This window comes from Belonocnema kinseyi, chromosome 1, assembly GCF_010883055.1.
Source record: "Belonocnema kinseyi isolate 2016_QV_RU_SX_M_011 chromosome 1, B_treatae_v1, whole genome shotgun sequence".
Lineage (NCBI taxonomy): Eukaryota > Metazoa > Arthropoda > Insecta > Hymenoptera > Cynipidae > Belonocnema > Belonocnema kinseyi.
This window is the reverse complement of record NC_046657.1, coordinates 144202961-144228136: the sequence shown is the minus strand read 5'-3', so window position 1 is coordinate 144228136 and position 25176 is coordinate 144202961. Positions and strand designations below refer to the sequence as shown.

The window sequence follows — 25176 nt, the reverse complement described above, 5'->3', positions numbered from 1 at the left end:
CGAATTTCAAATTGTTTATTGCTTCAATAATTATTTATGTAATGTCAATATTTTTTTGGATTAGAAAAAGGACACTTTTTTAAGTCAAAAATATTAATTACTTCATTTCTATAAATCTGTGCTAAAAAGACTTTTAGGTATTTTAACTAGAATCCTAAAGAAGCCCCTTGTCCAAATATAAAAAAAAGTATGGCTCACTGATCTTCTTCGAAAGCCACCCCAATATCGGTAAGGCAGTAATCGCATAAGTGATACATGGCCTTTTCTAAAATCTGATTATGAAAATCTTCATCGATGTCTGAGAAGACTATGAGAAAAAGTACATTCACTAACATTGTAAAACAGCCAAACATACACTATCGTAGCGGATTTTGTAGTGCTACTACAGACGCGACAAATTTCGCCTAATGGGTTCTGCTACGAAAGAAATGTTTGTGATTTTTCAAACTGAAATGTGTTTTGTTCGAAAATAAGCCTGTTCGTTTTTTTTGTATACTATTGATAATTATTTATTGCATTTAGAAGACACATTTTAATCCATTGCATAATTTGCATTTCTCTATACGCCCTTTTGTCACTTTTTTACCAACTTCGTCATACCTTCTTCATAAAAAGACTGGGACTTTTTGGTGAAAAACCGATTTAGGTGGTTTTTGACATTCCTCTTCAGTGAATATTTTTTCATTCAGGAAATTTTATAGCGTTCGGAATAAATGAGACCCAGCTGTACAGTTCCTGTTCAGGAACCTCGGAGGATCTTGGATATGTTTCTGAACATGCACCTGCAAACGAACCTCTACAGAAAATCTTGAAGGTACCTATGCAAGAACTTGGCAAAGATACCTGTACACGAAACCTGCAAAGGAACCTCTATGGAAGCTAAAATTTAAATGAACTCATTACAGGTTTCTCCTCAGAGTGATTTGAGACGCTCATTCGTGTGCAGAAACTTGTTCAGGATCCTAAAAATGAACCTGCATAGATCTCATCCGTGAGGGTTCGCTAGTAGCTTATCTCGCTCAATGGGAACCTATACTCGATTATTAAAAGAATTTTTTGTCGATGCAGGTTTCATTACAGGATCTTTTACAGTTTCCTTTGCCAAATTCGTGCACAGAAACCTTTAAGATTACCTGTACACGTTCGTGTGCCAGATCATTCCTAGAAACATGTCCAGGATCCTCCAAAATTCCTGTTGAAGAATGTTTAGCTACGTTGAATAATCTCGTAAGAAGCAGGAAAATAAAATTCCGATTATCAAGAAATTGTATACTTCAAATTTTTCCAGAAACTAGAAAAACTAAAGGAACCTATACAGCAACCTATACAGGATTGTGTCCAGAAACATGTACAGGATCCTCTAAGTTTCCTGTACAGGTACTTTCAGCAAGGGAGGGTGCTAAGTCAGGTGAATATGGGCGATGAGTTGAGACATTATTGCCAAAGCTTAATAATGTTTTTCGGACTGCTATTTTGCCTGAACGAAAAAACCTTTCCTGATAAGGAGAATGTCAAAAATCACCTAAATCGGGTTTTCATTAAAAAGCCCCAGACTTTTTACTAATTTTGTATAAATAATTTGGTGAAAAGATGGGCAGAAGCAATAGAGAGACGAGGAAATTTGTAATTAATTAAATTTTTTTTTCTCAATGCAATAAATGATAATAAATTCTGTACAAAAAAACCGAATGGACTCATTTGCCAACCAAATGATACGATATTCAACGTTTAAGAAAGCTTTGTAAGCTTACTTATTTAATTCTCAAAGTAAAAACGTATTTATGAGGAAACTCTAACTATAGCAAAGCAGCAAGTTTTGAATGTATTCTAAAGCGTTTAGAAAAAAATGTATTGGACGATAACAACTTTCCGATAAATTTTTTTCTTGATGTAAATGAGTATAGATGTGCGTATGTAATATGATACCAAGGAAAGGTAAGGATTTATCTAATTAAGTTGAATATTATCTTAAATACTATTTCTAATAACATTGTTTATTGTTTATATTAATAAATATATAAACATGTATATTAGGGTGGTATAAACTTTTCATTATTGGAAATTCATGCATATCGCTTCCTTTGTTCTTATTTCTCATAAGAAAAAATACATTTTTGTAAATTTTATTTAGATTCTTCAAATTAAGGTAAATCGACTTAAAACTCAAATTTTGACGACAAATAGCTGTAAAATACAAATGGCTTATTATTTTTTAAATGTCACCTCCATAAGTCTGTTTTAAAAGGTCCCAATAGAACCCTATAAGTGAAAAATTGATTCGTGCGAGTTTTCAGCGTCAATTATGATTTTTCTATATAAAAATTATTTCTTATTTATAATATATAACTTTATAGTGATAATTGAATGTTTAGTTATAGTAAGGTAACAATAAAATCCAATTAACAAATATAATTGTTTAAACAATTTATTATCGGTTTTAAAAATATTCTCTTCGAATAATGTGAGAAAGTTGCAGTTAAAAAAATGTTATCTATTTTTCACTTAGAACGAGATCAAGATTAATGTAATTAGACAAACATACCATTTTTTTATAATTATTATTTATAACTACCTTTTTTATAATAGTGCTAGATAGTTGCAGGTTTTTCTGAAATTTTTTACTTTTCGTCCAGATTTCGCTTAGCAAAAGAAAAATTAATGCTAGTTAACAAACATCTTTGTTTACATAATTTATTATAGTTCAGGAGTTGGATTTTTTTTCACATTTTGAGCTTTTCTATCATTTTTTGTTAGTAACAAATAATAAATATTATTATTAATTAAAAAAGGCTTCTTGTAAATATTTTATAAAAAAATCTACATTCAATATGATCCATATGGACAATCTGCAGAATATTTCAAATATCTATTTTATTTCAAAAAAATATATTCAGAAAAAGAGGTATTGTTATAAAAGAGAGGAAATAGTTATAAAAAATAAATTGTGATAAAATTATGTTTATCACCTTGTGTTAATTATTATCCTACTATGTGAAAAGTTTATAAACATAGGGAAATAAAAAAGACACCTATCTAGCATTACTGTAGGAGAAGATATTTATAAACAATAAGAATTTCTTTAAACAATTATTTTTGTTAAATTTCGTTAATTGATACTGCACACTAAGTGAAACGTGGACAAAACTTTGAATACTTCAGTAAACACCGCAATTTTCTGCCATTATTTAAAGATAATATTATTAAAATAATAGTTAATAGCTTAAGCAATTAAGTTTGTTAACCTGAATTAAATATTGGCTCACTGTAATTAAGAAGTAGACAAAATTTAAAAAATTTCACAAAAAACTGCAGATTTATAGATTTGTTTTGAGAAAATACTATTGTAAATAATAATAAATTGTTAAAATACTATTTTTGATGAACCTGATTGATTATGGCCTCAATTCAACTGAATAGTTAAAACTAAGTTTAAAAATTCGGAAGACCCGTTAGTTTATAACTTCTCCCTTAGAGAAAATTGTTTAAAAACTAATCTAAATATATAATTCTGCGTATAAATTAATTTTTAATGTATGAAAAACAATGTTTTTTAAAAAAAAACATAATTAATTGCAGAAATTCGTGAAACAGAATTTTTCACTTTTTGGTTTTTTTTTCGTATGGGAAACACGTGTAACTTCGTAAAGCTTGGAGAACCTCTACATTTTTTAAACTTATTTTCTTTTGTAGATTCGAATGAATTTGGGAGTTATGTGCATGAAAATTCGAAAAAGAAATTTAGAATGCATTTTTAAACCGCCCTGAAATATATATTAATATAAATTAATAAACATTTATTTTAATTATAGTTTGAGTATTGCGAAAAAAACTCAAATTTAGAAATAATTTTCTGTGATATATCTTTTGTCAAAGAAAAATTCAGTGAAGGTCATATAATACTCACCTGGATCCTACCTTACCGACAGTAGGCAATTGTAATTGTAAATAAACGTCGGTAAGGTAGACTACCGATGGATAGTACCGGAACACTAACTTGACAACCTAGTAAAATTAGTCCTGATTTTAAATTGTGATAGCGCCGTTCAGAAAATAGATAGAAATATTTATAAAACGTTTCAAAATCTTATTAAATTCTGCGTTAAATGAGCCTCAACTGACGTTATTTAGCCTGATATATTAAATAAGCACGTTAGAAATACAAAAGTAAATTTATGGTTTTTAATGAATTTTGTACATTAACTTCAACTCTTAGCAGGAGCTACCAAAATAAAGGTATGTAATTGATATTTCACAAACGTGATCTTTGATTTTATTTTTGGTTTGTAAAATGTCAAATAAAAAATTTCGTTTTTCTAGCTCCTAGCAAGATATGAAGTATACAATTCCTTGATAATCGGAATTTTATTTTTCGGCTTTCTCACTTAATTATTTAACTCAGCTGGAAATTTCTGTACAGGAATCTTGGAGGACCCTGTCTTGTTTCTGGACTTGATGCTGCACACGAACCTGCACAGGTAATCTTTGCGGTTCCTATGTCGGAATTTGGCGAAGTAATCTGTACATGATCCCGGAATAAAAACTGCACTGACAGAGGAATATGTGAATGATCGAGTACAGGTACCTGTACAGGTTCCTTTGCAAGGTAAATTAAAATTCATTGAAGATCGAAATTACTATCGAGAGAACCAAGCCACTAGCAAACCCGCGAATTAGTTTCTAGGTCTGTTGATTTTCAATAATTTCAACAAGTTTCTGTACATTAAACCGCGTCGCAAATCACACTTTAAAGGTACCTGTAGGGAATCATTCAAAGGCTAGTCTCTATACAGGTTCCTCTGTAGAATCATGTACAGGTTCCTTCGTCAAATTCGTGTACAGGAACTGTCAAGATTAACTGTAAAGGTTTTTGCGCTAGTGGCTTGGCTCTCGCAATAATAAGTTAATTCTTCAAGGGAATAAGAGTTAAGCAACTTTATAGATGTAATCAAAATGAGTTCTTGCAATGGCTTTCCTTAAAGGATTTGAAACTTAATTTACTTAGCAAAGGAATCTGTACAGCAACCTATACTCGATAATTTACCGTTTTTTTACCAGTACAGGTTCCATTCCCAATTCTGCGCAGGAACCGTCCAGATTACCTGTAAAAGTTCATGTGCAGGGTCTTGTTCAGGAACATCTCTAGAATTGCATTCAGAAACATGTCCAGGTTCCTCCAAGCTTCCTGTGCAGGAATTTTCAACTGGGGTTACACACGAAGCTCAACTACTTCAAATAATAATCATTTGACGTGGAATTTAGTAACCTTTCCAAATATTTGTTTGAAAATATTTGTGTCCATTTTGAATGCTGCTATCACCTTTTAAAGTGAATGCCAATTTGTCATAGGTTACCCGGTTAGTTGTCCGATACTATTCATTGCTGGTCTAGAAGGCGGGTAAGTGGGTACATAGCCCTAAATATTTCAAAAAACTGGAAGGTGAGGGGTTTCATTTCTGAGGTTGGAATAATCCAATTGGAAAAATGATGAGTGTACCTGTATTGAGGCATTCTGCCAAATGAGATGATCTTGTTGACGCTATCTAGTGCACCCTCTTGATGATGATTCTCTGATGGACCGCTGAAGCTCTTTTGCGCTGGTTTCTTCGTGTAGGGTGGATCATACTTTGGGAGCGTACCCTTCCGTCTGTGAGAAAACGGAAATTTAAAAAAGAGCCGAGGGTCCTAAGGTTTTTAGTAGAAAAGGACAATAAAGCTCATGCAAGCTAAGAAAATTTACGAACTGTTCTTTTTTGTCAAAATGCATCAGTGGGCTATAGCGCTGATTTAATCGATGACTAGGCCTAATTTAGTCTAGTCACACCAGATTTGTTCATGTATACATACCTATTTTTAGTTTAAATATTGCCGAATTAAGAGTTCTTTTCGGCCATCTTCTTTTTTAAGAGAGTACTCGTTTTCCAAATCGTTATTCTAAAAAAGACTCTACTAACAAATTTTGTTTGTATTTTTCAGGACATACTCAGTGCCGTAACTGACTTTTAGAGAGTGAATTTAACTTAAAACTAAATACTTTCAATATTAAGTGCAAGGTTCTTACACGTACTTACCAAAATTGTTGACTTTGAGGGAATTCGAGGGTTTGTGTTCATGCTAAATGGGGTTTGTATCCGTGTTGAATTTTTAGCTTCCAGAAAATCATAAAAAATAATCGTGAACATTTTTTCACATATAAAATCAACAAGAAAAATAAATATTGTCGAAATCTGAATATAAAATAATGGAACTCTCTAAGTCCAATATAGCCAGACGCCATTTTTATAAAGATGTGTCATATTACGTGCTATAAAGTCCTTTGATATTTATAATGTATTAAGGCGCCAGTATTCCTTGAAATTATGTTCAAATATTATATTTTTATAACTCATATTTCTTACAAAAACGAATTAATTCTTTGGATTATATTTAATTTGGCACGGGCAAACCTCATTTTAGCATGGTCATCAACCCTAGAAAACTACCTATGTCGGTAATATCGGTAATTAGGAATCCTACATCTTAAGTGTCCTTTATATTTACTGTTTCAAAATTTTAATTATTAAAAAGCAAAAACCTTCAAATAGAAATATTAGAAATTAAACAGCTTTTTCAAAAGGCGATTCGAAAAAGGAAAAAGACAAGTAGCAGCCCCCCCCCCCCCCCCCCCCCCCCCCCCCCCCGTATGCAGTGCTTAGTCCCAGTTTACAATATTTTTCAGTACTCAAAATTTTGTCTTTTTGTAAAATAAGGACATCCCAAAATGCAAAAATAGACGAATCGCAATTCAGCAGAATGAAAATTATGATAAACTTTTATTCGGAAAAATAAAAATCATGCGCATTAGTAATTTAGAATGATGAAACTAAGGGCGAAATGTAATTCGGAAAAATGAAAATTTAGAAATGCCAAAATAAATCCTTTAAAATTATATGTAATTGCGACGTAAAACATATAAAAATGCAGAATATAATATTTTTAAATTGATTAACTTTGGTAAACACTCATTCTAAGTTATTTGTTGTTGCTTCCCCAAGAAAAAGTAGTTAAGCCAACTGCAAACTTTCTTTAACAACACACGAGTCTCCTCTATCTTTGTTTAGACAGTGAACAACGAAGGAACGTAAATTTTATCCCCGACTTATTTTTTCAAAGGAATCTCGCACAATGTTTATGGTGAGAGATAAAACGTGTATCAGTTTATGTGGAAGCGTGTCGTCAACGTTGAATATCCAATCCGCTTTCCTTCGTTGCGCTGAAGTTTATTGGTCAGAAAAGAACGAACAAATCTGATGTTTTCTCTTTGGGGCTATCGGAGCTAAACCATCTACTTGTGAATTTCGCATGCGGTAAAAATAAAAATTCAACCAGTCAGTTGGTAAAACCGCAGCTGGTCTTATTTTAACCTTGTGTATTCCTCCACTGCAGTACCCAATAAAGGAACAAAAATTAAATTGTAATGTAGACACGTGGGACACATTAAGATTCAAACAACGGTCCTCTTAAAAACGTTGAAACCATGCGAAAGAGAGATTCGTCTCCTAATAAAAGGGGAGCTTTCAATAGATTAAATGTGCACGAAATGGAAAATAAAAAATTTATTGTTCCTTTTTGCTCCTTCTTTTTGCATCAACGTCCATGTTCACTCGACATTCTCGATACGAAACCGCTTCGTATAAAATGCGGTACTTTTAAAAATCCATTAATCCGGCTATATTTTTTATCTTCCCGAGCGTGCTCGAGAGCGAGTGACAGATCGGAAATAAAGGTGATATCTCTCTCTCGCATCGTTCTAATTTCAAGAATCCACAATATTTTTCCTTTTCTTTCTGTAAAAATAAAAAAGTACATGTGAAGTTCAGGGCAGTCCACGACTCATCCTCACATCTGCTTCAGGACGAAATCGTATAATCTTTCTTGCCCTTATGGACCCCCTGAGTTTGACCCCTTATGACATCTTTAAGGACATAAGACAGTCTTCCACTGCCAGCCTAATGCTCACCCTATAGTCTTCTTCTTACTCAGCGCAATTGTTAAGATGCCAATTCAAGTGGAAGTCCAAACTTGTTGTTTTTAAATCCAGCAACCTGTATCTAGGATCAGTCCACTAAATTGGAAGATGTTATCTTTGTCGATATACTGATCTGAAAGAAGACGAGTTTAGACCATTATAACAACTAGGCTCACATTAATTCATTATTCACAGCGGTTGGAAGAAGATGAAAACTAAGGAACGAGTCACGTATACAGAAGGATTATTTCAAAAGATTAGACTCGTATACTAACAAAAACGAACATCTTCTATATAATTTCTCACCTGGTCGACATCGAATAACATTAGCTAATCAGTCAACCGAATTCCGTTAAACATGTAGCGAGAATTTTTGAAAAAGATCTGATATTCAAAAATAGTAGTTCATTGAGAATTGATTTAGCACTGCACAGTAGGTAAATAATTTTTTACTGCATTTTAGTCTGACTGCTACGAGTCTTTAAAACGAATATCAGTTTCCAGATAGCACATAAGTTTTCTCAAACATTCCAGGAACATTCCAATTAAAGATTTGGGGAATTCCGAAAAACGTTCGAGGATGCTTCTCGCAAGTAGGTAAATTTCCTTGTAAACATAACGGTTCCCAAAGAATGTACGGGGAACGATCGTCAGGAATTTAATTTATTAAATTAATTAAATTCATATATTGCACAAATATTCCTGAATATTTCACCACCCTTCTTTGGGAACCTGTCTGTATACGGGGAAATTTACCTACTTCCCGGATACTTCCTGGAACATTTTTCGGAATTCTCCAAACCTTATATTTGAGTGCTCCCGGACTGTTTACGGAAACTTGTCTGCCGTCTAGATTTCTGTATGTATTTCAGATTAAAAAGTTCAAATTATTTACCATTCTGCAATATGCTGATCTTTTCAAAACAATGTTATTATTAATTCACGGCATAAATTGTCTCAAGGAAATAGGTTTTCCCGAGTGAGCAGAAGACTAGATGAGTAACAGTGCGCTGGAGATGGACCACAAGGGCCAGAATATGCCTACAATCTTAGGCTGAACTAGGTATAAGGACGAGTCGTGAAACGCCCATAATTAATTAAAATAAGGGATTTATCATCGAGGGACAAATAATTTTCACTTGATTTTCAATTTGACACAGTTCGTAAGGCAAATATTGCAAGAAATACATTGTCGTCAGAATTTGAGAAACATGCGCTGCTACACTTGCAAAGACTTACACTCAGAAAAAGATACAACCTAATAGAGTCCTTCGCCTTTTATAAATTACTGAATAATCCATTTTGACTCAAGGTAAAGGCAAATTTGGCAGTGGGACTATTAGGTTCAAATGAAATATAGTTTTTGAATAGATGTTTCTCCCGACGATTATAATTCACCATCGAGACGTCAGACTCGCGTACTCAGCGTGCTCGCATGCTACCACGAAGCCGACAATCATAAGCACTATAACAAGGTGCAAAAAGTGCAAAAGAAGGGTCGCCAATTTACTCGAGTATTTTTCTTCAACGGGCATAATTACATTACCATCTACTTTTTTGTTTACATTTTACACATCAAATCAAAATTAGTACAATTTCTAAAAAGTGATCAAAAGAAAACTAATAATGTCAAGATTAAACCGAAACTTGGCGACCCTGGTACAAGTCCCATTAGCCAAGAGGCGAAACAGATACACACCGTAGAAAAATATTCACTTCGTAAAAAACAATTTTTATTTCCCGCGTTCCTATTCACTTAAACTCTCGTCGTATTACGTTATTCACAAAAAACCGAAAGCAGCTCTAAATTCGCTTTATTAAATGTGCAAGCCAAAGCGTCGCCGGTGCCTTTGTTTTCGATCTGTAGCGGAAATTGCAGCTTGCTCTTATACTCCCTGTTACGGTACCCTATCCTGGTCCGAGTTTTCATATTTTAGTCGTGCAGTTACTTCCCTGGGTCATTTCACATATTTAAACAAAATCTTTTGTTAAATTTCTGCGCGAATATCACTGGAATACTCTAAGTTAAAAGAGTAAAGAGAACTTCAATTTTACGGACACTGAAAATGATATAACTGGTTTTAATTTAAAAACAAAATTCTAATTGATGGAACTAAAATGAAGTCAACATTACAGAAATCTGATCTTTGAGATGTCTGTTTTTAGATTAGTCTAGAAAGATCTTGTGCGATAAATTAGTATTACATAATTTATGAGCTAGTCCACCATATTCCAAAGAAAATGATTATGATATTCTGGCTTAGGTCTTCATTCATTCGAATTATTAGAAAACTAGCGAAGATATTTTTATCTTTCTGGGCTAATTTTGAAATCTATATTTAAAGCACCAAGCTACAAGCTTTTTGAGCCTCGCCTTTGATAATGCAGTGACTTGAAGTTAAAGTTATTTTACTCGTAAGAAACGAATTCAAAGTTGAAAAAAATTCGAATTGTCTCATAAAACAAAATTATTTGCAGAAATACCAATAAAACCATTTTATCAAAGTAGAACATTGATCAACTTTAATAAAATGAGCTGATTTCGCTTAAAAATGACCACAACCAAACAAACTTAAGCTACTTTTGTAGCAAAAAGTATTGATTATTAAAAAAAACTGTACTTGATAAATATTTGGTTAATTCAAGAACAATCATTTTTCTGTTGCTTGGCTAAAATTTTGTCAAAAAAATCCAGATTTTATTGGACCAAAAAAAATCTATTGACTCTATAGCAAAAAAACTTTTATTATTCCAACGAAACATTTCTCCTAATGTATATCTTAATTCAATTTTTTCTTGTTTTGAACTAAATTTAAGAATTTTGTTGGTAGATTAATTTAATCAGCAACCCCTTTACTAAAATTTGTTTCCAAGAAACAACCAAAATCAAAGTATTCGAGTTTTCAAACGCAAACTTTATAGAAAAATATTGTATGGAATTGTAATTTTACTGGAATTCCAAGTAATTTTTAACATAAACAGAATTTTCCACTTTCATCGATTTCCAGGTTCAACTACTCAATTTGTCGTTATTAAATTTACACGTTGTAAAATAGAGATTCTAATTAAGCTATAGATAAACTGAGTATTACGACTTTAAAGTATTTCTAAGAAGAAAAAGTAAACCCAGGTTAGTTTTGTAAACTTTATTTTTGGAATTCAAATAAATTTTAATTACTATTCGTCAAAAAATATCAAAAATCCTATAAAAAAGTTATTTATTTCTTTCTGAGAAATTTTGGACTATAAATATCTGTATTCTGGTTTTGCTTCTATAGGACACCATCATTTTATTTAAAAATCGTCAAACCAAAGCGCTGGTTTTTATGAAAATGTTCTGTATGGATTTTTTTTAATATGTAACGAAATTTTTTTTTAATAAACTTTAGTTTAAACTTGAATGTTTTTTTTCCTTTAGACAAATTGTTGCTCATTTCTAAAAGTATCATTGCAAAATTTCTTCGATTTCACACAGTAAAAAGAAAACCTTAAAGTCCGCCTTTATAGCGACGAAATTTAGGGTGTGATCAAAAGAAGAACAGGACGGCGAAAAGTCAGCATTAGCCCAAAAACTTGAAGTCCGCAACGCTTTGTTAAATAAATTGCGCCTTCTTTTGTTGCAAAGTAAGATCTAATACGAATATTCAGGTAGTCGTAGCAGACAGTACGTCGATCGAGATGAATTTTCGTATTGAGTAGACTGAACTTAAAAAAGTAAATGCGAGTTCCGCCCGCATCTGATGAAATTCATCTTCGTTGGAACGGACTTTCTGCTCTTAAACACTCAATATGAAAAATTGCGATCAGTCATGCGGCTTTTACGTTTATTTACGACCTTAAATCACTATCCTTTAAGAAAGGCTGACTTTACGTTTACCTCAATATCATAAATTAAGTTACCGAATGAATTTAAGGCAATCCTGAAAGTAAGTCAAATTAAATTCTAAGGTTTTCTCTTTCTGTGTAATTAACTTTTATTCTTGGTATAATGTCGCAGTGGGATTTAAAACCAAAATTAAAATGACCCAAATTACTGTTTTATTCACGACGAAGAAAATTTGCAGTTTTGTAAATAATCCGTCGTTTTTCAAAGTTCCTTTGAGACTCGAAGAAAGGTGGGTTCGATTGAAATGAACACAATAGTTACTTGCAAGGTCTAGTTGTTTCTATTTTTATGTCTGCAATATCACATGATTAAAGAAAAATCTACATTTTTTTATCTAGTTGTAACGTTTAAAAATTCATTTTTCTCTTAAAATGATCATGAAATACAACAGAAATTTAAATATGTAAAACCTATAGTTGCAAACAATATATCCGCCAGCATTTTATCTAGAAATAACTCAGGAATTCCTGTCTTTTAGATTCTTTACTTAGATTTTCATTTTTGCATACTAACTTATTTTTATGGACGCTATTTTAAAATTCCTTTAGAAAAATCCGTATAAAAATATTTCCAAACATTTCCCTTATTTCCTGTACATCATAGAGAAATGCAGTTACCATACAAGCAAAAGTAGACTCAATGTTCTATACTCTTAAGAGAAGGAAAATGACCTAGTTATTATAGGTCGAATGCCTTCAGACAGTTGACCATTTCTCAAGCAATTGAAAAAAGAGAAACTTGTAGATTTTCATTATTTTTTTGTTTACAAATAAGTCAGCTTTTTTATCTCAAAAAGATTTCTCTATGGCGTAGAGAAAATGAGCTATTTCTAAAATACGACTTGTTCAAGTAACAAGATTCTATCTCGGCATATGCATACTGAAAGTTTATAACTCAGACCGTGCAATCGAAAATGATCTATAAAAATGAGAACGCTGGTGTTCCCAATGCATTTTATATGGGATTCTGAAGCTTCGGGTTTTTATCCCCTAGAGATAGAATCGCTCAATCTAAACTATCTGAAATAGAACATTTCAATTTGCATATTCCAACATAGATCCTTTTCCTTGCCACGCCTTGAATTAAAGGCCTTCTGCATAAAAATGAATTTCTGAGTTATTTCCCTTTTTTAACCTGATGAACTTTGTCTTGCGAATAGTCAAAGTTTACTCTGACATTGGACTTTCGAAATGCTCAATTCAAATGTTAAATGATCCTAATTTGAATCGCGATTAAGTTAAGGCTCGCGGGGAATTTCGCTAATTCGAGCAAATCGTAAAGGAGATAAAGAGCAATTACAAGTACGCTTGAGCGATGCGAGTGCAGTGCGTCACAGCCGTGAAAGTTCGTCGAACGTCAAACGATCCTCGTTTCCGTCAGGACAACAAAGTCAAGGCAAACTCGCACAGACATGACGCGGCGGGCAAAGCGATCGATCGCTCCACGTATTTGCGACGAGCGAGCGAATTTGCGAAACTACGTCGACGACGACGAAAGTTATGCGGAATCACCCTAAAGCAAACGATCCGATCGATATCTCACAATCTCCAAATAATCAACTTCAAAGATATCAATCCTCCCAGCTGGAAACAGGAACTGACCTTCTTTGAACAAGAAACTTCATTAAATATTCCTCTTATTCTCTATTACTGAACTTCACTTGAACATAGATTATTCTGAATAGTTTCCAATTTGATCTTTTAGATTAGTTTGCACGTATAATCCCAGGTAGATAAGATACGATATGATTGGAATTTGGTATCAAATATCGTTCATAAATGAGTAATAAATTCCGCATCTAATGAAGCTTCTGTGCGAAAGTTGTATGTTTGCGCAATATTGTTCAGGAGATTATTTGGAATTTCTCTGCAATTTATATTTAAAATATCACATTACTTTTTAATTATGTCGAATATGCAAACAGACTTATTGAAATTTTCGAAAAATTTATATTTTATAATAAACTAATCATAGAGACTTCAAAGGGAAACAGTATAATTAGTAGATTTCAGAATTTGTAGTCTTTAGAAAAGGAAGTAGAAATTTTTTAGCGTAAATTGAGTTGAGATTTTCTGTTTTTGTTGCAATTCACGTAATACAAACTTCGAAATTATCATTATGTATGACTCGTTTCACAAACAGAAATTCCGGATTACCTTGCGATAATACGGAGTTGATTCCCTCGTTGATATATTTAAGATAATTAAATTTGCATCTGTTATTGCCCCTAATAGTTTAATTACATGATCAAATACTAGAAAATCAGTGTCAGCTATTTCAAATTGAAGCTATGAATATCTATTTAATAGATATATTGGGCCAGACAAAACAACTCACTTCAATAATTGGTTATTAGTATCTCTAATATTAACGTATCATTTTTTATCTGAATTTCGCTCAAATATTGCAACATATTAACAACTAGGTGTACATTTGAAATGCTATAATTAAGCGGTTTCAATAATTTTTTTACTCTCAACTAAAACTCACTAAGTGTTTAAAGGCAGTGATAAAAAATGTCTGAAACTATAGAATTTTGTTATATGTGATGTCTATTTTTGGATTAGCCTAGAAAGATAACAGAATATTTAGAAGTTTTTTAATTATCTTCAAAAATGTAGAATTGTGTGTGAAATTAGTATTACATACTTTATTAGCAGGCCCATGGACGTACAATGAAGATCATCACGATCTGCTGGCTTATATCTACCTTCATGTCGATAATTATAGAACTAGTGAAGATATTTGTATCTTTCTGGCCGTATTTTAATGGTCAAATTGTAAGTACCATATCTATCAAGTTTAAAGATTTTCTGATGAGTGACTTTAAATATGCAGTGGCTGGAAGTTAAGCATTATTTAACGAACATAAAATAATAAGTAAACAACACTCCAAAACTATCTGCGACTAATTTTTAACATTTAATTTTAATTTGCTATAACCTGCAAGGTATTAATCAATTTTTTAAGTTATTAGAAATGGCTAAAGAGCAATACGCCATCGGATGCTCAACATTAGTACCAAAAAGGGTAGGTTCAATTTTGAAGATGCATTTTAGTTGTGCATAAAAGTATTTTTACGATTTTTTTGTGGAACAGAAAGAAATTATTGCATACAAAAATTAAAAGCTTATCAAAACCCAATTGTATCAGATGGGATTTTCATCTTATGCAGTAAAAATACATATTTCATAAAACATACTTTCTTCTAAAAAGAAACGACATAGTAATATTTATTGTAAATTTCACTGCTTCATAAGGGAACATGAACTTATTTTAAAGTAAACAATAACTCAAAGCAGATTTGTATTAATTCATGCATGAGATGGTAACATTTTGTTTTTCACCAGAAAATCATTTTTTTAAATAAATTCTGTTTTAACTGTATAAGATTGAAATTTCATTGGAACGTTGTTTTTTATTATGAATACGTATTTTTACTATTCAAATATTTTTTTAAATCCTAAAAAGAATTATAAAAATACATTTGTGTCAAAACTGTAAATGAATCTCTAAAACTCGACATACTCTTTCTAGTTCTTATTTTTGATGCCAGCTGGCGAAATCGGCGATCTCCATACCCAATAGAAAATGCTCGGCATTCTGTTTGTTTCCAAAAAGCCAAAAAAGATAAAAGATATTGCAGCAGTTTCCATCTTTCACCATAAATGTAGAATCGTGTAAGAAATTAGTATTACATACTTTAGGCGCAGGCCCACCACCATGCGACAAGATTATGATGGTCTCCCGTTACTCACGTCTACGTTCATGAAAATAATTGGAAAAGTAGTGAAGATATTTGTATGTTTCTTATCGTATTTGTAAGCTCAGATTTCAAGAATCATATTCATGAAGTTTGGCGTTTTTCTAGTTAGTACTTTTTAAAATAGATTCACTTACAGTTGAAAGCTATTTGACTCATAATAATTGAGTTGGAAAAGTTTGATGCGTACTTGATTAATTTTTACCTTTCATCTTCAGTCCACTGGATATTCAATAGTAGTAATTTAAGTTTTCTGAAATTGCGGAATTATGATCCTTAAAATATCTGTATCTGATAAATTAAGATATATAACAGCATCTTCAGTAGTTCTCCAAAACTACGAGTATTCATAATTAAATAATCATGATCTTCTGGCTGACGTCTACATCAATGAATATAAGTACAAAACTACTGCAGATTTTTTATTGATCTGAACTGATTTCATAACATAAATTATAAGGAGTACATCCAAGGTACGAGTTGGAACAGTCTAATCTGTATTTGATTTTCAAGTTTCAACTTTAATCCACTGGATGTTCAAAGTAAGTAATTGAAATTCGTGTAAATTGCAGAACTATGATCTTTAAAATGTCTGTTTTCAGAGCAGTGTAGAAAGATACCAATATCTTTAGTAATTTTCCAATTATCTTCTTGAATGTAATCTTGTGTTGTAAATTAGGGATATCTAATTTATGAGCAAGGCCACAATATTGCAACGAAGATGATTATGATCTTCTGGCTTACGTCTTCATTTACCCAAATAATTTGACAACTACTAAATATATTTTTATCCTCCTGAGCTGATTTAAAAATCAATATTTTAAACACTATATCCACAAAGTTTCATGCTTTTCTAATCTCTGCTTTGATCATGCAGTGAATCAAGGTAAAAGTTATTTACCTCACAAGATCACAAGAAGAAGAAGAAGTTTTTTATTTGCAAAAATATGATCTTGAAAATGTCTGTACTCAGGTGAGTCTAGAGGGATAAAAATATCTTTGGTAGTTCTCTAATTGTCGTCGTAAATGTAGTCTTGCGCGATAAATTCGTATTACATACTTTATGAGCAGACTAACCACATTGAAATAAAGATGATCATGATCTTCTGCCTTATGACGACATTCATAAATTTTTTTAATTGCAGACATATATTCTTTGACAAGTCTGTTTTCAGATAAGTTTAAAAATATAACGATATCTTCAGTAGCTGTCCAATTATCTTCGTAAGTGTAGTCTTGTATCATAAATTCGTATTACATACTTTATGAGCAGGAAAACTACATTGCAATGAAGATGATCATGATCTTTAGGATTATGACTACATTTATGAAGTTATTTACGTAACCACACAACATTTTTGTATCTTTCTAGACTGATTTTGAAACCTAGATATTAAGGAACAAATATATGGTGCTTAAGGATTTTCTGATCCGTGCTTTTGAATATGCAACGACTTGAATTTAAAATTTATTTGACCTGAAAGAAGCGAGTTGAAACAGTCTGACCTGTATTTAAATAATTTTAAACTTTCAATTTTAATAAAGTAGGTCTTCCAATTCAGCAATTTAAATTTTTTGAATTCCAGACATATAATATTTAAAAAGTCTGTTTTCAGACAATGTGAGCGGGATAACCAAATTGCAATGAAGATGATCATGATCTTCAGCATTATGACTACATTTATGAAGTTATTTACGAAACCACTAAAGATTTTTTTATCTTGGTGCGCCGATTTTGACACCTAGATATTAAGTAACAAATATAGGAAATTTCAAGACTTTATGATTAGTGCTTTTGAATATACAGCGACTTGAAGTTAAAAAGTATTTGTCTCAAAAGAAGCGAGTTGTAATATTCTGACCCGCATTTCAATAGTTTTCAAATTTTAATTATAATCTAATAGATCTTATAATATAGTAATTTATTTTATTCATAATTGCAGAACTATGTTAACTGAAGAAGTATGTTGTCTGATAAGTTTAGAAATATGACAATATCTTCAACAGCTCTTCAATTATCTTCGTCAATGTAGTCTTTTGGATGAATTAGTATTACATACTTTATAAGCAGCCCCACCACATTGTAACGCAGATAATCATGCTTTGTTAGCGTGTATCTACATTCATGAGGGTGCTTTAAAAACTGGTAAAGATATTTTTTTCTTTCTGTGCTGATTTTAAAGCTTAGATCATAAGGATCATGTTTATAAATATTCTAGTTTTTCGGATCAGTTTTTTCCGATCTAATCGCCTGGTACATTTGCATATGTTTCCAAACCTGGGGATCTTCATTCTATGAATTAATTTTTGAAGTAAGAGCTACAATTGAGATCGTTTGCTTCAGTGGGATTGTGCAGGGCATTATATACAATCAAATAGCAGTAGCGCGTCTCGAATCGAATGCAAAATAAAGCAAAAATTCGATAACGTATAAGGACGGAGAGTATCTAAGTCGTGGAAACGATGAAGATGAAGTATAAGAAAAGTCAAAAAGAAGAAGAAGAAAGAACGAAGGACATATACAAAGAAATTCTACGTGTAAGTATCTGCACACTAACCTGAGACAGAGGGAGAAGTTTCTATGTACTACGACTGACCTGTAGCAGAGAGCCATCAGAGCAAATACTACGAAAACACCCCCTACCACCGACATGAGCATACCAACTAAAAATACAGTGTTAGAGCCGTGGTAGTTCTCTGTGATTTCGTGACAAACGGCGGACGACAATATTTGGTCATCCAGAGCGAGGTCGAGTACCATTGTACGCAGTGCGCGGTATGTGGGGTGGTTTGGTTTCCGCGAGCGTCCAACATCATGCAGACAGACAGAGATGGCAGTGACAGACAGAAACAGACAAGAAAAAGAGAAGCCAATATCAGCACATATAATATTCAATATGTATACGATACACTCCATCGAGAATAAAAAGACAACTTTACGTATATAATGTATATGTCTATAGAATAATAATAATAATATATGTAGTAATTGCAGAATTTCGAAAATCGTCAGACGACGACCTTGATACGCTGAACAGCGTATCCATCTAGAATTTAAGTTTGAACCTACGTTATTGAAACCAACGTAAAAAAATCCTACTTCAAAACTGGGCCCAAGATGATTACCCAAGGAGACATTAGTGTCTGATTGAAAAATATAGAAAACCTTTGATTAATCCTGAATTCCGATAACTGGATTTTCTTTTTACACGATTGGTCTTAGAACTCGTTTGTAAAATTGGATTATAAACTTTCTGAATAGTTTTCGTCAAAATAGAACAATTAGTACAGGATTTAGTTTATTTAAACATCATTTTAGGCCTTGTTTTCAGAAAATGTATGTACCTTAAAAAAACTGTCAAAAAATCCTCGAGCTTGTGATCACACACAATGCGGGTACATGTCAATTTGGTGCAACTTTTTCGTTGGTTAGGAATAAAAAGAGACAATTTGGCTGAATGAAAAATGACGCGCCATTTGTGATTTGTCTTGAAAATTTTTCTCGCGATTTTAGAATTGATTATGTATGTCTTTAATAAAATATCTCTTAGTTTATGATGATGCTAATGACATATGACATACATCCTTTTTTGAATACTTAACTTAGAATTTACGTCTTCAAACTTTTATTCAGCAATGACTAATTTGATTTTTTAGACGTAAATTTGTTCGTTTAGTGGCCAATAGAAGCTAAGATTGATATGATGGTTCGGAATTTAGAATTTTTTTGGAAATCCGTTTGGTCTTGAAAAATGAGAAACTCAGCCCCGTTTTGGACAGTCGTGCGAACAGAACATAAAGCTGGCATATTGGGTACAACCACCATATTCCACTTTACTTACGATAGTCACATGTAAATTATACAGAGCGATTGGTACTGGATCCTTAAATGATGCATTACATTTTCATGCAATAAATTGGAACATTGAGGTCATATGCAGATCGGTTTTAAGTGATTTAATCGAGGAGGAAGAATATTTTTTTATTCGAAGGATATTAAAACAGATTTTATCCTGTCTAAAATTTATCAATAACGTCCTTGATTCAATTCAAATCATAACAATTTAACTGAAATAGGTGAAACTGAATTCGTGTTTCTAGCAGAAAATTATAACTGTTAGAATTGAATTGAAACTGCTCAGATACTATTAAAATTTCTAGCATTCGATTAGAAATCATGCCATCTGAATTTAATTGCTAGCGTTCAATTTTGGGTTATAGCAATTAATTTTAATTCTTATCATTGAATTAAAATCCCTAGAAGTAGATTTTAATTTCTGCAAGACAATTTGAATTTGAACTTATCAATTGGAATTGGTCACATTCAAATAGTATTACTATAATGAATTCCTAATTTATATAAATAAATGCAATTATAATTAAAATTATAATCGCAAGAACCCATTTAAAATTGTTAGAATACAATGAGAATTACTATATTGAAATTAAAAGTCCTAGAATTCAATTAGAATCCCTAGGATTCCATGAGAATTGCTAGAAAATATTTGTGATTACCAAGACTCAATTTTGACTGCTAGGATTTGATTTTAGTTGCTAGCCCTCAATTTTAGTTGCTGGATTTTAATTTAAATATATTTCAATTGTAACTGCTATTATTTGATGCGAATTGCCAGAATTCAATTTGAATGGATGGAATTCAATTTTATTGGCTATAATTGAATTTTTATTTATAGAATTCAATTTTAATTGCTAGAATTAAAAAGTTTATTACTAGAGTTAAGTTTATTACTTGGAATTAAATTGGAATTTTTAATATTACATTAGAGTTGCTGAAATTCAATTTGAATTATTATAATTAATTATTAACTGATATGATTCAATATAATTTAAATTGAAATTACAATTTTTAGACTTCAATTGTGATCCTTAGAATTCATTTAAAATGGCTATAATTCAATTGAAATTTCTAGTATTTGATTTCAATTGCTAGTATTTAAATTGTATTTGTCGAATTCGATTTGAATTACAAGAATTCCATTTAAACTGCTATAAATTAATTTCTTTTTCTTCAATTAAACTTCGGTAATCAGAATTCATCTAGAATTACTGTATAAATACAATTTATAATAGAATTACAATTCTTCTAGAATTTATCAAATATAATTTAAATCGATAAATTGAAATGGTAATTATTTGATTTAATTGAAGGTACTATGATTTAAAATCATTTGCTAGAATTGAACTGGAGCGGCTAGAATTTATCTAGAATAGCAATAATTCCATTAGAATTGATAATTTAATTAAAATTGCCAGAATTCAATTCTATTTGCTTGCATTTAATTCGAATTTTTGAGTTTCATTATAATTCCTAGAATTTAATAAGAATCACTAGATCACGATTAGAAATGCTAGAATTCAATTTAAAGTAGTAGAATTCAATTCAAATTAGTTGAATTCAATTAGAATGACTTAAATTCTATCGAAAATGCTAGAATTCAATTCTAATGGTTCAATTTAATTTGTGATTGCTAGTATTGAATTGTAATTACTTGAATCTCTATAATTCAATTAAAATTTATATAATTGAATTAAGATTCCTATGGATTAATTAGAATTTCCTTAAGTCAATTTCTATAGTTCAATTTAAACAAAAAATATTCAGAAAGAATTAGTCATATTCATTTAAAATTGTTATAATTCACTTCAAATCGATATAATTGAATACAATCAGAAATGCAACAATTATATTAAAATTTCTAGAATCAAATAAAAATTTCTATAATACAATTAGATATTTTGAAGTTTGATTTAAATCCCTAAAATTCAATTAGAATCTCTAGAATTGGATAGAAATTACTAGACTTTAATTGGAATCACAGGGATACAATTTTAATTGCTAGGACTTCATTTTAGTTTCTAGCACTCAATTTTAATTAGTGGAATTAATATGATTTCATGGATCTACTAAAATTACACTCTACTTGCTTAAATTTTACTGCAATTGCTATAATTTAATTGAAATTCATTTAATTTAATTAAAGTTGCTAGAATTCAATTTCAGTTGCTAGCATTCAATTAGAATTGCTAAGTATAATTTCTTTAATTAAATTAAAACTTCTATAATTTTCTTATCAATCCTATAACTTAATAATAATTATTGGAATTCAATTAGAATTTCAATAACTTGATAAGAGTTTTTACAATTCAATTAGAATTTTTAACATTTAATTTTAAATACTTGAATCCTCAGAATTCCACACGAATCGCAACATTTTAAATTTAAATACCTAGAATTGAATTTGTATTTCTATATTTCTATTGAAATAGTATAATTCTGTTGGAAACATTCAGAGAATTAATAAGAATTACTATAAGTACTTTTGAATGTAATTCGTAATAATTCTGGAGGAGTATAATTTTATTCAGATTAATTAATGCGACTTAATACGAAATTTAAGTACAGCCGAATCTGGATTTAGTGATTCTTCATTTAGTGTTTCTGAGAATTTACGCCGCGCGCAAGGGTTGCGTGACACGAGTTGCAGGAGATGTGCGATGTTCACTCAAGCGTGACAAACCAGAGATAGAACCGTTAACGAGGAAAAATAGTTCCGAGACTCTGGCTTTATAGTTACTTTCAGTCCTAATACCGACACTAAATCCAGATTTAACTGTAATTCTAAAAAAGCTCTTGAAAATTAAATTAAACTGAATATAGTAAGGGCGTAATCAATTCATTTGATTTTAAATATAATGTTAATATGACTAAAGGAGAAAAAAATTCTTGTGAATTCCAATTGTGGTAAATCAAAAAATAAAATAGAAGGTCAAACTAAAATAAACTAAATTTAATGAAATCAATATTAAGAACAGTAAGGAATGTAATACTTTTTGTGAAATCAAGAAATTCCGCTCTGTTCCAGTAAAACGCTTTCGCACTCTCAAGATTCCAATTAATGAAGTAAGAATAAAAGTGATAAGTCAAGAGAGAACATTCGAATCATTCCAACAATCTCACCTTTTATCACATTAATAATACACGAAAATCCAACTTAGTAACTGAGAAACGTCGATACGAATAAACGCTTGGAGGAATAACATTGATTGATTGGGTTAACGAGCGTCTCAGAAAGGGATCAGAAAATCTTTTTGGCTCGCAGGACTTTCTCTTTTTCATTCTCTTACCCTTTCCAGAGGGAACAGATTTCCACAGATGGTTAGGTATAGTTACGAAAACAGGAGCGTAAAAAAGGACATCTAAGAAGACATCGAATAAGTAGGCTAAAATAAACAATAAATAATCAATTATAGAGCAGTGACGGCCGCGTGCAACGCCTCCTTATCCACCTAGGCACGAATTACGTCACGTCGACAGGGGTTGCTTCGAACCCACTCAGTGGGCTCTCATCACCTGTAGAAATTTGCTACTGTACCTGTAGCAAAGAGCCAATACTGTAAAAGAAACGAAGACAGCCTTCACCACACTCACAAGGATAACCACCAATATCCCTCTGCTAAGATTGCTGCTCTCTCCCCCTGAAACCACCAATTACTTTGTACCGCACTGAGAAAAAATTAGTTACAGCAAGAAAATTAATTTCGCTTCAAAATTTTTTTGTTACTTTTATAACAACTATTGGTAGCCTATCAAAAAAATACTGTTTTCAAACAATTTTGTACACGCCTTTTCTGGAAAAGATAGAAAAAAAAGCTTGGTTCAAGTAGGCACATGCGCCTATAAAAGAGGGTTTCGTAGCCTGATCAAAAAATAAATAGTTTAAGTCTCCTTGGCTTCTTATAACTTCTCCCTCCCCTCTCATGTCCTCTTCTATCCTATCCTGGCCCACATCGTCCGTTCCTACCTTATCATCAACTACTTTTCCCTTTCTTCCCCGTACAGAACGTACTCCTATTTTACCACTATCTCTTATATTAAGAAATTAATTAGTTTGTTTAAATCTCCTCTTCTTATCATTCCACCCCCTCTCCTGTCCTCTTCTTTTCTATCCCATTCTGTCAGATTCTATCTTATCATCAACACCGCTTCCCTTTCATTCCCAATTTACACGTACTCCTCTTTCCACTATCCTGTCCAATCCTGTGTTATCATTAACACCCGTTTCCTTTCCTTCCCAAACTGCATGCACTCCTCTTTTCCCACTACCTCTCCTACTCATCCATCATCTAGCAGCCCTTCCAAAACTTCCCCTACTTTCACCTTTTCTGATACGTCCATGCTTTTCCTTCCATCCCTACTTCCTTCTTCCCATTCCTACTTTCAGTTCCTGCTTTCTCCACTTCCCTACTTACAATCTTCTACATATCCTGCTTTCTTACTTCTCACTCCCATACTTCTTCTCCCAACCTATCATACTCTCTGATTTCTCTAACTTCAGTTACTCTGCCTCTTTACCTCTTTCCCTCTCCTTTCATTCCATACACATACCTTCCAAACTTTTTCTACTCACCCTTCCCAGGTGTCCTCTCGCCTCCACCTACTGCCCTTCTTCTCCTCTTCTACAGCTCCTACATTCCCTCTTCAACCCACTTCCCCTTGCTATCCCTACAACATTTCCAATCTTCAGAAAAAGTATGACTGAAACTATGTAGCTCAAGTACCCTCTGAAGTGCCCCAGGATAAAAAAGAGTTCTACGAAAATGGATCAAAAATCTGGTTTCATGTTTCTTTAACCTTTGTATGTAGGTTTTAAAGTCATTAAATAAATCAAACTTTTTTGACATGTTATTTAAGTTGCGAAGTGCACAAAAGCCGTAATTGCATTTAAACTAAACTCTGTAGGATTTGATTTGTTATTGTAATAAACATTTCTTATAAAAAATTAATTAAATATGCGCTTTTGGAGATAGAACATTCGTTCTTTTTCATTGCACTTGTTTATTTGACCCCCAAATATAATAATTAAGCTGCATCTAATAACACTTAACAACAATTTTTTGTATTCTTATAAACAATTCTGGCAAACAGATTTGTAAACTAGGCGCTTTTAGATAAAGAAAATGCAATTTCTTCAGCAAAATCGGAAATTTTTGTTCCAATGCTAAGAAGCTTCTGTATTTACAAAATTTTCCTTTACTTCTTCATTTTTATATCAAACTTGTTAAAGCTTCATAACAGTAGTATTTATTTGAAACGATTTTCAGAAATGAATCCAAATATTATGTACTTATAGATAACAATTTCTTAAACAATTTTTCACTTGCTATTAGGGACCATTAATTCTGAAATAGTCTATTTTATAAATTTATTTCACAAAATTGTTTATAAAAATTAAATATACTGTTGAGCATAAATAAGTTACGTTAAAATATTATTCTTGCCGGTGAAACAAACGTTTTCGATAACAAAAAAAATATATCATACCTAATAGCGCCTATTTACAGCGTTTGTTTTTGAAGAAGGAAGATCTTTGAAAATCAAAACAAAAAGATTTCCTAAAGTAATTTTTCAATTGTGAAGATTTTTAATCAAAAATGATTACTTGGAAAAAACTAATAATAATTTGACCTAATTCTTTGCATCATTTTTATGAGCAACAGGAA

General features: G+C 31.6%; 1 protein-coding gene across 4 annotated transcripts in view; it reads right to left on the bottom strand.

Annotated features, from left to right (window-relative positions):
- The window catches only part of LOC117182616 (disintegrin and metalloproteinase domain-containing protein 33), a 362482-nt gene that overhangs the window by 41637 nt on the left and 295669 nt on the right, over positions 1-25176 (bottom strand). For 2 of the 4 annotated variants that reach the window (XM_033375725.1, XM_033375716.1), the window contains exons 19-20: positions 18213-18351; positions 5495-5644 (exon numbers count right to left, since the gene is read on the bottom strand). In XM_033375725.1, the coding sequence (XP_033231616.1) occupies positions 5495-5644; positions 18213-18351 (289 nt within the window). Of the gene's footprint in view, positions 1-5494; positions 5645-18212; positions 18352-23048; positions 23152-25176 lie in introns of all 4 variants that reach the window. The other 2 variants (XM_033375720.1, XM_033375731.1) reach the window with 2 other exon arrangements.